This window comes from Trichosurus vulpecula, chromosome 8 (assembly GCF_011100635.1).
Source record: "Trichosurus vulpecula isolate mTriVul1 chromosome 8, mTriVul1.pri, whole genome shotgun sequence".
Taxonomy (NCBI): Eukaryota; Metazoa; Chordata; class Mammalia; order Diprotodontia; family Phalangeridae; genus Trichosurus; species Trichosurus vulpecula.
This window is the reverse complement of record NC_050580.1, coordinates 50,744,922-50,758,509: the sequence shown is the minus strand read 5'-3', so window position 1 is coordinate 50,758,509 and position 13,588 is coordinate 50,744,922. Positions and strand designations below refer to the sequence as shown.

General features: G+C 49.0%; 1 protein-coding gene across 1 annotated transcript in view; it reads left to right on the top strand.

Moving 5' to 3' along the window:
• Positions 1 to 13,588, top strand: part of SEMA7A (semaphorin 7A (John Milton Hagen blood group)) — a 67,674-nt gene that overhangs the window by 42,958 nt on the left and 11,128 nt on the right. The window contains exons 2-10 of the mRNA XM_036737273.1: positions 2,103 to 2,245; positions 4,239 to 4,280; positions 5,267 to 5,359; positions 5,932 to 6,016; positions 7,411 to 7,521; positions 9,139 to 9,278; positions 11,083 to 11,267; positions 12,439 to 12,547; positions 12,988 to 13,186. Of these exons, the coding sequence (XP_036593168.1) occupies positions 2,103 to 2,245; positions 4,239 to 4,280; positions 5,267 to 5,359; positions 5,932 to 6,016; positions 7,411 to 7,521; positions 9,139 to 9,278; positions 11,083 to 11,267; positions 12,439 to 12,547; positions 12,988 to 13,186 (1,107 nt within the window). The remainder of the gene's footprint in view (positions 1 to 2,102; positions 2,246 to 4,238; positions 4,281 to 5,266; positions 5,360 to 5,931; positions 6,017 to 7,410; positions 7,522 to 9,138; positions 9,279 to 11,082; positions 11,268 to 12,438; positions 12,548 to 12,987; positions 13,187 to 13,588) is intronic.

The following is a 13,588-nucleotide window of genomic DNA, read 5'->3' as shown; positions in this document are numbered from 1 at the left end:
CAATTCATTTAGCGCTCTCAGCCTCAGGTAACTCTCAAAGACTTGTCAACTACATCATTTACAACTTGCTATAGAGAAAGGGTTAATAAAGTTTCCAAAGTCACTCCCAGCTCTGCCTGGAATTCTAATGCCTACCGATTCTTGACGGCCTCTCTTTCTGCCTGGAATATTCTTTGACCACTCTGAACCTTGTTCATCTATTTCCATGAACTCAAACAACCTTTACATCAGAATCCTTCACTGTTTTTTTTTCCCCCTGTGTACTTAGCACAGTGCCTGGCATACAGTAAATGCTTAATAAATGCTCTGTCTCTTGGCATGATCACTTCTAACCTTCTAGTTCCTAGGATCATAGATTTAAGAGCTGGAAGGTCCTCAGGCCATCTAGTCCAACCTTCTAATTTGACAAATGAGGAAACTGAGGCTCAGAAAAATTGAGTGAATTTTCTAGGGTTTCACAGCCAGGAGGTGTTGGAAGCAGGATTTGAACCCAGGTTTTCCTGATCCTTCTAAGTCTAGCATTCTTTCTGGGCCATCTCTAGTCATCCCGATCCATATCTAGCTACTGGACCCAGATGGCTCCAGAGGAGAAAGTGAGGCTGGTGACTTTGCACAGCCTTCCTCACTTAAAATCAATTCAATTCCAAGTCATGGCATCACCTCCCTGATGTCATGGTCCTCTTCAAGAATGAAGGACAAACAGCAACAACAAGTCCAGCATTCTATCCGTTACACCAGGGGTGAATATTCTTTCCCCAGCTGGAATGTGCTCAGATCTTGGAGGGCAGCACCCTGGGCATCTTCTCCTTTAAGTAGATCTGAGCACACAAGAGTGTTTGCTGGCTGAATGGCTAGGATGGGAAAACTCAGTGTCAGAAACCTTGGGGATGAGAGATTCAGTGTGGTAGAATGGAAAGAGCCCTGGCTTTGGAGCCAGGGGTCCAAGGCTGAATTCTCCAGCAGCTCTGACCTTGTGCCGATCGCTTCCTGATTCTGAGGCTCATCCCGGGGGACCCAGAAAGGCTGATTTCTAAGTTGCTTCCAGTTCTAAACTCCCAGGGTCTATGCGATGCGGCAGTTCAAGGTTTCCCAAAACCAGTTTCTTTGTTATATAACCTGCTGGCTGGAACTGCTGTCATTTCCCTCTGCTTCCAGAATGTCACCAACTGGCCTTCCTCGAGGGAGCTTAACCCTGGCTCCAGGAACTTGGGCCCTTTAAAAAATATTTTGAAACTGCATTGAAATTGAATTAGATTCTTTTGTAATCCCATGTATTTTATTTGATGCATTTGAGAAGGCTTTAGCACATATTAATAGAAGGAATCTGCAATCTTGCCTCTGAGATGACCTCCCATTTATACTGTCCAGAGATTGAATATAGTGGTTTGCATGTCATTTCTTCCATCAGATTGTGAGCTCCCTGAGAGCAGAGGTCCTGTTTTCTGCCTCTTTGTATCCCCAGCACTGGGCTCCTGGTGGCTGCCTAATAAATGCTTGTTAACTGACATGACAGAAAAAAGGTTAAGAACCCCTGGCCTAAATTAATATTTTAGATAATATTTGTAATGCACTTAGCACAGTGCCTGGCATATAATAGGTGCTTAATAAATGCTTATTTCCTTCCTCCTTCCTTGCTTCTCTCCTTCCCTCCCTCGTTCCTTCCTTGCTTCTCTCCTTCCCTCCTTCTCTCCTTCCTTCTCTCCTTCCCTCCCTCCTTCCTTCCTTTCTTCCTTCCTTCCTTCCTTCCTAAGAGTAACCCAGAATCTCAAACAGCAGGCAAAGACAGTCCCAAGGTTGGACAGTGGCCCCTTTGACACTGTGTTGGAGAATTAGGGGAAGAGAAATGCCTCCTGTCCTTGCTGCGTGAAGAGGAAAAACATGGCCTCCCCAGGAAAGTCAGATGGAATCAATCAGTGAAGGCTTCCTGGAGGAGCAGGGTGAACAGGTTGAACAGGGTTCAGAACACATCTTCTCTCGCCGGGGGTGGGGGTGGGGGGGGGGAGACACACCGCGTGTCCTCCCCCTCAGCTCTGTGATGCTCGCTCACCCCTCTCTCCTTTCTTCCTCCCTGTAACCTATCTCTTCTTCTCTGGTCTCTGCAGGGCAGGAGAGCTACAGTTTCCCAGAGCCTGAGCCCCACACGGTGCTGTATCACGAGCTGGGCAGTGACTCTGTCATGGTGGGAGGACGAGGGAAGCTCTACCATTTTGATTTCATCCAAGGGAAGAATGCCTCATTAAGGACGGTAAAGACTCTGCTCCCTTCCCCTGTCCAGGGCAAGTTAGAATGTGTCTTTCCCATCTTTGACCCCCAACCCCTATTGCCCATCCCAGACAACCCCACCATCTTCTCCTCCAACTTCTAGAACCCTGAGTGGCCCATGCTGGGCACCTGGGAAGCACAGGCCTCTTCCCATTCTCTCCTCTTTCTTCTCTTTCTCTACTCCACCTCTTCTCCTTATCCTCTTCCCTCTTCTTTCCTCACTTCTTATTCTCCTTTCCTCTTTTCTCTCTGTTCCATCCCTTTTCTCTTCCCTTTCTTCCTTGCTTCCTTCACATTTCTTTCCTTTTGCTTTCTTCTCTCTCCTATTGGTTCCCTTCTTCTTTCCCCTTCTCTTTTCTTCATCTTCCCCTTCTCTTTCTCTTTTTCTGTTACTTTTTGGGACTTTTTTCACTCCTCACTATCTTCTCATTTCTTCTTTCTTATTGTCCCTCCTCTCCTCTCCCTCCTGTCTTGCTGTTCCCCTCTTCCTTCCTCTCCTGTCCTCTCCTGTCCTCTCCTGTCATCTCCTGTCCTCTCCTCTCCTCTCCTCTCCTCTCCTCTCCTATCCTCTCCTCCCCTCCCCTTTCCTCTCCTCCTTCTCCCCATCCCTCCCCTCCCCTCTCCCCCCTGCTCTCCTCTCCCTTTTCCTTTCCCTTCTTCCCTTTTCCTCTCCTCCTTCCATGTTCCTCCCTCCCTTCTTTCCCCTTTCCCCTTCTCCTTGCCTCCAATCCCTTTCTCCTTTCCCTGTCCTTTCTTCCTTCTCTTTCATTCTTTCCCCTCTCCTCTCTCCCTACAACCTTTCCTCTCGTTCCCTCCTTCCCCTTTCTCTTCTTCCCCTCTCCTCTTTCTTCTCTTTATCTCTTCCTTCTCTTCCCTTCTTTCCCCTCTCCTCTCTCCCTATAACCTTTGTCATTCCATCCTTCCCCTTTTTCCTTTCTCCTGCAGGAAGGTGATGATCCAGATGAATGTTTCTCATCTATGCCTGTGCCAAAACCCCTGAGGGTTTCTACAGTTGGTGGGGGAGGGTAGGGTGAAACATCTCACTTCTAAGCCCTGGGCCCTCTCTGTTCCCTTGGGAGTTGGGAATAGGGTGGGGGTGGAGGTGAGGGTGGGGATGGCTTGGCTTCCCCTCCCTGCTCCATCTGTCATAAATGGTTCCCTGGGAGAAGAGCCCTGAACAATAGGCCAAACGGAGGAGCTTGGGGGTGGAAACTGCCTGATATAATTGCACTTAACAAACATTAGCTAATGAGTCTCACTCTTACTGGTGGAAAGAGGGCCCTAACCTCAGTGGCCTGGGACCTGGGTTCCAGTCTCAGCTTAGTCAGTGACTCATGGTGACCCTCTAGGGATAAATAGCTGAGTGCTTCTGGACCTCAGTGTGCCCCCCTGGAGAATGGGATTGGGCCTCCTTCCTTGGGAGAAAGGGGGAGATCCCCAGGTGTGAATGAGCTCTGAACTGAGGAGCTAAAAACCTTAATGTCAATAGGTCTTCCTGTTTACCAAGGGCCCTCCTTTTCCTCAGTGTCCCCAGGGAGGAGATGGCTCTCACTTTCCCTTAGAAACACAGAATGGAAATTCGGGCTCTGCCCTCTGGGAACTCTGGGGTCTGACAGGGGAAATCTCAGGGTCTGCTCTCAGGGAGCTTTGAGTCTAATGAGGGCACTGAGAAGCAAGGGGCTTAGCGCTTAGAATCAGAGAGCAGTTGAAATGAGATGTGAAATCCTGTAGTTTGTGGTTACTTCCCATTCCCCAGAGATCTCTTCTCTTTCTACCCCCAGTTAGGTAACTTGTTCAGAAAAGCAGAGTGTCCCTCGCGGTTGGGTAGAAGAGATGAGAGAGGTGTGTCAGATTCAGACCCAAACCTACAGTGCTGTCTGTGCTCTGACTATTAGATGACACTGCCCCTCCTTCTTGAGTACTTCAGTATGGGCAGTATGGACCAATGCTATCTTTCTTCTTTTTCTTCGACACAGGTATACTTCGATGCCAATAAATTATTCTGCCAGAATCAGTTGGTAAGACTGGGTCTTATAGATTATGTGGGTGGGAGAGGGGAGTGAGTGTTGCATAGCATAGGTGGAGAGGGGTGCCACTAGGAGACAAATCTCAGCAGCTACCTTCCTACTTTTTTCAGCCTACCTGGCTGCTGTTGGGAGTAGCCTATCCTGCTGCTCCTGGAGCAGGGGAGGCCTGCTCTTTGCCCCCACTCTGGGTGTAGCTGTCCTTGACTGAGAGGGGAACAAATTACTGGAGAAATGTGTAGCAGTTATCAATGTGGAGAATTGTGGGAAAAGAGTCTGAGGCCTTCTTCTATGAGATATCATGGATCTTTTCCTAGTGGTAAAAGAGACCCTGACTCTTGCTCCATGGCCTGGTCTCTTGAGGATGGAACTAGATAGATGGCCTTAGGACAGGGTATAAGGTACCTTTTGTTTTTTGCTTTCCATGTCCAGTATAGATAAGGAACAACAGACTGTCTTCCTCTTTCTCTTTCTGTCAGCCCTTTGGAGGCTTAAACTTATAGAATCCTCTAAGTGGAAACAGCTAGAGAGCATGAATCTTCATCACAATCTCTCTGACCAGAGGCCATCCAGCCTCTATTTGGGCACTTCCTGTGACAGGAGAATTGCTGTCCCCAGATTCTGCTTTTTGGACCAGCTCTAGTTAGGGAAATGATCCAATTTTGTTCATCATAGAACAACTCTCCACTCAGTGCAGGAACCCCCTCTATGGCAAACCTGCAATCATCCTGCCTTTGTTCCAATGCTCCTCAGTTACCCAGGAACTCCCTCTCTCACACAATAGTCCTTTCCCGTTGTTAGATAGTTCTGACTGTTAGGAAATTCTTATGTTGAATAGAAACCCACTTCCAGCAAATTAGACTCACCATTTGGTGGCCCCATTGTCTGGATCCCTTTCTCTCGACTGATCCTTCACCCTTCGGGGTGCTTGCTGTTTTGTGTCAACCTTAAAGCCTCCACACTTATTTTATCTTTGCAAGGACTGTGAGAACTACATTACCCTTTTGGAGAAGCAGAGAGAAGGCTTGCTCATTTGTGGGACCAATGCTCGCCATCCGAGTTGCTGGAATTTGGTGAGACCACCCTCCCACCTTCAGCCTGGGGGGACTCTGAGGGAAATTTGGCCCATCCTAGCCAAAGAGAATGCAGGAGGGTAGGGGTCAAGGTTGGGGGAGTGGGGCTTGGCTATGTTCCAACTCCCTCTGGAGAATGAGCAGTCAGCATCATGTTGGGAAACAGAGGGAAGAAAGAGTTCCTGCTATGAGAGACTCCAGTCTGTGGGGGAAACAGGGAGAGAATAATTATATGAAACAAATATAAGAACATATACACACTCACACACACGCGCGCGCACACACACACACACACACCAGAGACATAAGAAAGGACAGTTTAATCTAGGCCAGTTGTATTAATGATGAAGGAATACGGACTGAGAGGGAGTTTTGGGCTTGATGAGTTTTGAGGGAGCAGAAAGGCATAGATTGGTAGAGATGAGAGTGGGGAAGGGTCTTCAGGTGGAAGGCTCAGGGAAAGGGAAGGGGAGAGGGGCAGGGGCTGAGTGGGGATCCTCATCCTTCATAGATCTGAAGAACAAAGTGAATCCACAGGCCCAGGCTGACCCTGCCTGTTCTTTCTCTCCCAGACCAACAAGACCATCACTCCACTTGGGGAAAAACGGGGCTATGCTCCATTTAGCCCAGATGAGAATTCTCTGGTCCTGTTCAGTGGTATGTAGCAATTCCAGGAAGGAGGAGGGGCCAAGGTCCATCTGGAGGGATTTCCAAACTTGTAGGCAAGCTTGCTGACAGCATATACCCAAGTGAAACTTGTGTGTAACACCGTGGTATTCGTTGTATCACAAATTAGAACAGGAAGAGGCCTTGGCAATTATCCAGTTCAGCTCCCTCATTTTACAGCGGAAGGAAACTCTCATGGACAGGCATTGTGTTCTGCTGGGTACAGAGCTGGCCTTGGAGGTAGGAAGACCTGGGTTTGAATCCTGCTTTAGGCACTTCCTAGCGGGGTCACTCTGGGCAGGTCACCTCAGTTTCCTCATTTGTAAAATGAAGGGATTGGACTGGATGCCCTCCTAGCTTGAAATCTCCGATACTATGACCCTACAGCCCAGAAAAGGGAACTGATGTGCTGGGGGCAAGTCGATGGAAAAGTCTCTTTGATGAAATAGCCAAATAAACCAGAGGGAAAACACCTGGTATTTTCTGCTGTGGGCCCAGTTCAGTTCCCAAGAGCCTTCACCAACCGTGTAGCCGGAACAATGCTTATGGAACATGATTTGAATACAGGTGGAGCTCAGATCTGAATATAGGTGGAGCTTGGATTTGAACCTGGGTCGTCTGACTCAGATACTGTTAAGCTCCTGTTATGGGTAAGGGAACTGTGCTAGTTATTCCAGTGGTCTTTACACCACATTGCCTCTCTCTGGGAAGGAAGGAAGCAAGCATTTATTAAATGCCTACTATATGCCAGGCACTTGCTAAGTGCTTTATAAATATCTCGCTTGATTCTTATGACAATCTCAGGAGATAGATGTTATTGTTATCCACATTTTACAGTTAAAGAAATTGAGGCAGAGGTTAAGCAACTTGCCCAGGGTCACACAGAGAGTGACTTTCTGAATCTGAATTTGAACTCAGGTTTTCTAGACTCTACATCCTGTGATCTATGCACTATGGAGCCACCTAGCCACCCCAAACATTCTACACGTGGAATTGTTTATTGGAAATCCTGGGGAGATTCTTGAGTAATTAGACCATTAACATCCATAAGTGGGAAGGCTAAAACAATAATTTTTTATTGAGCTATTTTGTTTTTACATCCTTCCACAGAGTAATTCCTTATAACAGAGCATAAAAAAGAGGAGGAAAATCTCAGTGAAGTTAACCAGAAAAATATTCAGAAACATCTGATACCATATAATATTTCATACCCATAGACCCCCCAGTTCTGTGAAGAAATGGGGGTAATTGGAAAAGCTCAGTCTTTCGGGTGGGGTGACTGTAGCCAGTGAGACATTGGAAGCCTCGTTAGCCTCTCAGAATGTGAGGGTTCCCATAGGGATAGTGGTGCCTGACTAGGGGCCTTCTCTCTCTCCCATCTGCAGACGACCAGGTCTATTCCACGATCAGAAAGCAGGAATATAATGGCAAGATCCCAAGGTTCCGGCGCATCGGAGGAGAGCGGGAATTATATACCAGCGACATGGTCATGCAGAGTGAGTCAGTCTTCTTCCTGGCTGTGGACTTATACACCCACCTCTGCCTTCTCTGTGGGGATCGCAGGATTGGGGTTGATGGGGAGGTTAGGAGAGGACAGGAGGAGATGAGATGGGTTCTTCCTTGTCCCCCTACTCTCAGGGAGCTCACAGAGAATTCACAAAAGTGAAACAGTTGGAGGACAGCTCCAAGTGGTCAGTGATTGAGTATTAGATAGGCTACCGGAAGTCAGGGGAGGGAGAGATTGACAGCTGGAGGAGACTCAGAAGGCTTCCTGATGGAGGTGGCATCTGAGCTGGAGCAACAGGTGGGTAGTATTTGGAGAGGCACAGAGAAGGGAGAAGGTAGGGGTGAGCCCCAGGTTGAGGGATGGTGGGCAGACCTGAGATTCAAGTGAAGGGTGCATGTTAGGGAGCTGGGTGAGAGCTATGCACACACAGGGGTGGGGTTGTTAGGAGCTTGGAGGAAGACTTTGGACTTAGTCAAGGCAAAGTAGTGGGGTGGGGGAGAAAGGGGCAAGGCTAGGTGAGGGAGAGGGGAAAGGGGACAGCCAAACAGCTAACACCTGTTGGGAAATGAAAGCTGGCCCTGGGGCTGGTGCATTTGTGGCAGGAGAACAAAACAGTAGACTTGCACTCAGAGTGTGGATGTGCCCTCGGCAAGCTGGGGCTGAGTGGTTCTCCTGGGAGCCCCATGGAGGAGGCAGCCCCAGGGGGGAGGCAGCCCCAGGGCGGCTGGGAGTTCCTCTCTCTGCCCTTGGCCTGCCTGCCCTCGTGCCCTGGGGAGGGCTGATCTCATCAGGAGGCCTTCTAGCCTCCCTCCCACCAACTCATTATGAGGCTCCACCTAGCCAGCCCAATTTACAGCCAGAACATCTGGGGATCTTCTGGCTGTTCCCAGGGACATTAGGTCATTGTTTCTCTGTGGATGGTGTGCTCATCAAAGTTTCAAAAACAAATCCTCTTCTCCTGGTGCCTGGCCTCAGCCCCATCCCCAGCCCAGCCCTGCCCTTTCAGGGTTGGACCATTGCGTCTGCCCCCTCAGGTTCTGTAGAGGCCTTAGCAGAAGGAATCCCAGGCACCATGCATTCAACACCAGTGGCTGAACACAGGACCCATGCCTTCCTCAGTCTTTTCCCTTGATTCCTCCCTAGTTCCCTTGATTATCCCTCTCTTCCTCCATCCCTTGCCTGGGGATCGGAAAGGCCTAGAACTTCCTGCTTCTGCTCCCTGCCTCTGAGAGCATCAGCTAGGGGACTGGCCAGATGCAGACATGTAATAGGTGCCTGCCTATGTAGGGTGACATGAGGGGCGCCAGAAAATCATCCCCTTACCCCTTGGGAATATACTACCCACTGCCCTGATATGGTGTCTAGAGTCCCCTAATGAACTCTTCATCCCTTTGGGCTCAGCAGTATCATCTCTGTAATATAGGCTCCCACCCTCCCACCAACTGTCAGATGGATCTCAATCCAGTCCCTCTTCAGGGAGGAAGAGGCTTCTCTGTTGGGTAGGAGGGATTGGGACCTCAGAAGCCTTGGGGAGAAGGTCTTAGAGAAGGATGCTGGGACCTTGGTGCTGTGGCTGACTGTGGGTGGGGTTCTTTGTCCATTCCAGACCCACAGTTCATTAAGGCCACCATCATCAATCAAGACGAGGCCTATGATGACAAAATCTACTACTTTTTCCGGGAGAACAATCCTGACAAGAACCCCGAGGCCCCCATGAACGTCTCCAGGGTGGCCCAACTGTGTAAGGTGCAGCCACAGGGCTTGCTCGCTTGGGGGGGCTTTGGGGAGGGCCAGGCCAACCCCCCCAGGGGAGGTAGCCATTTCTGCTGGTGCTCTATGGGAGGCTTTCTGGTTACTGGGCTCAGCAGCATCCTCCTGGAGAGTGGCCCTCATACTGAATCATTGACACAGTCCCACCTTCAACGATACCCCCCTGCACTGTACTAAAAGGTAGGGTGGTCCAGTGGAAAGGACTTTGGGTAGGGTCCTTACTGTGTTCTAGCCTCAGAGCCATTCTCAATTCACTGAGCAACCCAGGGAACTTGTTTCCCTTCTGTTTGAGTCTCAGTTTCTCCATCTGTAAAAAAATGCCTTCCCTACTTCAAGGGCTATAGTGACCATTAAATGAGGAGATGTCAGCAAAAGCACTTTGGAGAGTCTGTCACTGTTTAAGGGTGAGGCTTTATTGTTATTATTTTGTTATGGAGGCAGGGTAGCCTAGGGAATAGAGAGCTGACATCAGAGTCAGGGAAAACCAGGCTTCAGGTCCTGAGTCTAACTCACCTTGGATGTATGACCCTGGGTAAGTCATCTCCTCCCAGTGCTCTAGGTGACTCTAAAATGCTCGAGTTTCAGAGCGAGTGCTGACTTGTGCTGGCAGAGGAAGTTTCTTTATGGAGGCTTCCCCATACCAAGGAAATTTTAGGTCAGGTGCAATAAAAAAAAATTAAATGAAATATTGATAGTCATTTTTATTAACAATTTTTCATCAGAGAGATAGGGTGGGAGGAGAAGCCCCCAATTTTACTTCTGCTCCATCTCCTGTGGTGACACCTTATTTACTCCTCTCCCATTTCCCCCCTGCACCCATTTACCTGTCATCGTACTTGGAATTTGCTCCGTCTGCAGGCGGAGGTTGTTTTTATCACCTGCTGGTAACATGGCGGGGTCCATATTCTTCAGACCATGCTCCAACCTTAGTGCGCCACATACCAGCCATGGGGGAAGCTTTCAGATAAGCTCTCCGTCTTCCTCCTCCTGGGGTCCTGGGTCCAGTAAGGGTCCTCTGAGGGGTGGTTTGGGGTTGGCCATCATTACCCTCCCAGCAAGGCAGGGACAGGCCCCCAAATACCATGATTTTAGGATTTAAAAGCTAGAATAACTAATCCAGCCTCCCATTTTATAGGGAGGAAAACAGAGGGTCAGAGAAGATAGTTGGTAGAGTTTGGATTTGAACCCAGGTCTTTTTAACCCAGTTGCAGTATCCTTTCCATTACATTTTGGTGTCTTTCTGCATTCTCTTGAGTGACCCACTCCAGGAATTTCTCCAAACCCTTTGGTATGTCCTGCCTGGACTCCTTGTCAGAGGCTCCAAATCCACCCAATGACTTTGCACTCAGGGGAAGCTGGGTAGCTTGGGATTGGTTCTCAAACTTCCTTCCTTTGGTGCCAATGGGATCATTCCATCTATCTCTGGGATCTGGATAAAGAGTCAGAATTCCTCTCTATCCTGTTCAGACTTTCATTGGGTTATATATCTAGAACTAGGAGGTATCTGGGAGACCATCTAGTGCTCAACTTCCTGATTATACAGATAAGGAAACTGAGGCCCATGGAGATTAAGTGACTTGCTCAAGACCATAGAGGTAGCAAATGTTGGGGACAGGATCTGAACCCAGGTCCTCTCACTCCATAGTCCGTTTTCTTTACACTGTACCAACCTGCCTCATAGGTTTTGCTCTCCTCCTCTTCTCTGTTGGAACCCCTATGACTGCTGCTGATCTCTTGATTAAGTCCCTCTCCGTGATAACCTCCTTTTTCCCCTGAGCAGGGGGACCGGGGTGGCGTGAGCTCCATGTCTGCCTCCAAGTGGAACACTTTCCTGAAGGCCATGCTGGTGTGCAGCGACCCAGCCACCAACAAAAACTTCAACTGGCTACAGGATGTCTTCCTGGTCCCTGATGCCACAGGAGACTGGCGGTCCACAAAGGTCTATGGCGTCTTCTCCAACCCCTGGTGAGCTGGGGAGGACTGTGCTAAGGGTCTGGTTAGTGTGGCTGTGATGGTGAGGTAGGGATAGAGCAGTGGGCCTGTTGTTGGGGGGGAATCTATTAAATTGGGGCCTCGGGGAAAGGGATGAGGACCCAGACAGAGTAGGAGTCTCAAGGAGAGAATGGGGGTCAAAAGGAGGGGATGAAAAGGATCTCAAAGAGGGAGATTTCAAGAAGGAAAGGGATGAATACTTGGGGGATGAGTTTTGAGTAAGGGGGATATGGGGCTCAGTCATGGGCATAGGGGCCCAGAGGGAGAGGAAAGGGCCTTAAGGAGAAGGATGGGGCATCAAGTAGGGAGACAGGTCATTGAGGAAGAGAGATAGGGTACTCATTGAGTGGATGGGGGCCTTAACTGCCCCTCAGGCCTCTGCTTCTTCATCTGTAAAATAAGGGAGTTAGGCTAGATGGATCCTGAGGTCCCTTTCAGCTCTAGAACTGTGGTTCGATGACTCTATGGGGCTCTGTGAGAGACATAGTTGCCAGTCCTGGATCATCAGCTATGTGCCTCCTAGGAGGTGAGGTGAGGTCATACCGCCCCTTCCCGCTGCATCGGCCTCTTGAGGGGTGTTATCACACCAGGCTCAATTACTGTGCTCAGCTTTTTAATTTTTGCCTCTTAATCACTCTAATCAATTGAAAGCAAGAAAGAGTGTGTATGGGGGAAGGATATAAGATGATGTGGAGTCTTTGGTGACAGCTGCCTCACTGCCCATGGTTAGATCAGAGTTGGAATTGGGGGGAGAAGGGAAAGATCCAACCCTGTGACCAAGAGGTGCCTTGGGTGCTCAGCCCTAAGGCCCAGGGAGTAGGACTGGTAGCAGACACCACCCTACACTGGGCAGGAGGCACACAATGAAGGTGCTCCATGTTCCGTGCTTACTGAGGTGGGTCTGGATACTAATCTGCCAGGTATGACATTGAGGGGCTTCTGTGTCGGGAGGAGGTTAGACTGCAGGATGCCTAAGGTCCTTTCCTATGACAGGACAAGAAAGGCCTTAGGATATAGTGGAAGGGGGCTAGGTTACTTTTGAGTGTGCAGTTGAGTCCTCCGTGGAGCCGGGCTAGCTGTTCAGATGTGATCAGAGGCAGGGGGCTGGCCTAGGCACTGAGGCAGGGCTCCATGCTTCCCACAGGAACTACTCGGCCATCTGTGTGTACTCTATTGGCGACATAGACCGAATCTTTCGTACATCCCCACTCAAAGGCTATAGTGGGACGCTCCCCAACCCACGACCAGGCAAGGTGAGTATCAGTCCTGTGGTCCTTCCCCTGCCCCTTCACTCCATCTTTAGACACAGACATAGAGTGCTGGGTTTAGGATTGCCTCCAACACTTAACTAGCTATGGGATTGTAGAATCATTTAACCTATATAAAAGGTTAAAATGGGGCTGGTAGGGCAGCTAGGTGGCGCAGTCAGTAGAGCACCGGCCCTGGAGTCAGGAGGACCTGAGTTCAAATCCGGCCTCAGACACTTGACACATGTACTAGCTGTGTGACCTTGGGCAAGTCACTTAACCCCAATTGCCCTGCCAAAAAAAAAAAATGGGGCTGGTAAGATCTATCTATACCATCCTACCTTACAGGGTTGTTGCCTGGCTTTAATTGCACTAATTTTGCAAACCCTTTGTTGTGTTATCTTCCCCTCCCCTCCAATAATCCGTGTCCTTTTTCCTTGACCTAGTGCCTTCCAGACGAACAGCTGACACCTACAGAGACATTCCAGGTAGCTGACAGTCACCCTGAGGTGGCTCAGAGGGTGGAGCCTTTTGGGGCCAAGAAGACACCTCTCTTCCATTCTAAATACCACTACAAGAAAGTCCTGGTTCACCAAATGCTGGCCAGGAATGGATCTACCTTTAACGTTCTCTACCTGGCCACAGGTGAGGATAGTCTTTTGGGCAATTTCTCTGAAGAACTGTCTTTGGCCTTATTCTCTCTACTTTTTTTTAATCAGTGAGTTGGGTGAAGGTGTGTGAATGGCATTCTCATCAAATTCAGGTGCTACAAAGCTGGTGGTAACAGCTAACATCTGTATAAATCAGAATCCCCAAATATCTCATGATCCCAGAACACCAGAGCTAAAACCAATAGCATAAAATTGGATAATGATCAACATAAAAGCCCTTCTCCTGTGTTCAAAAAAATCAAATGTGCAAGTACAGGATGAGGGACATGTGATTAGATCACAGCTTCTATGAAAATGACTCAGGGGGTCTTAGTGGACTGCAAGTCCAATAAGTCTGCATTGGATGTGGTAGTTGAAAAAACTGTTGCCTAAATAG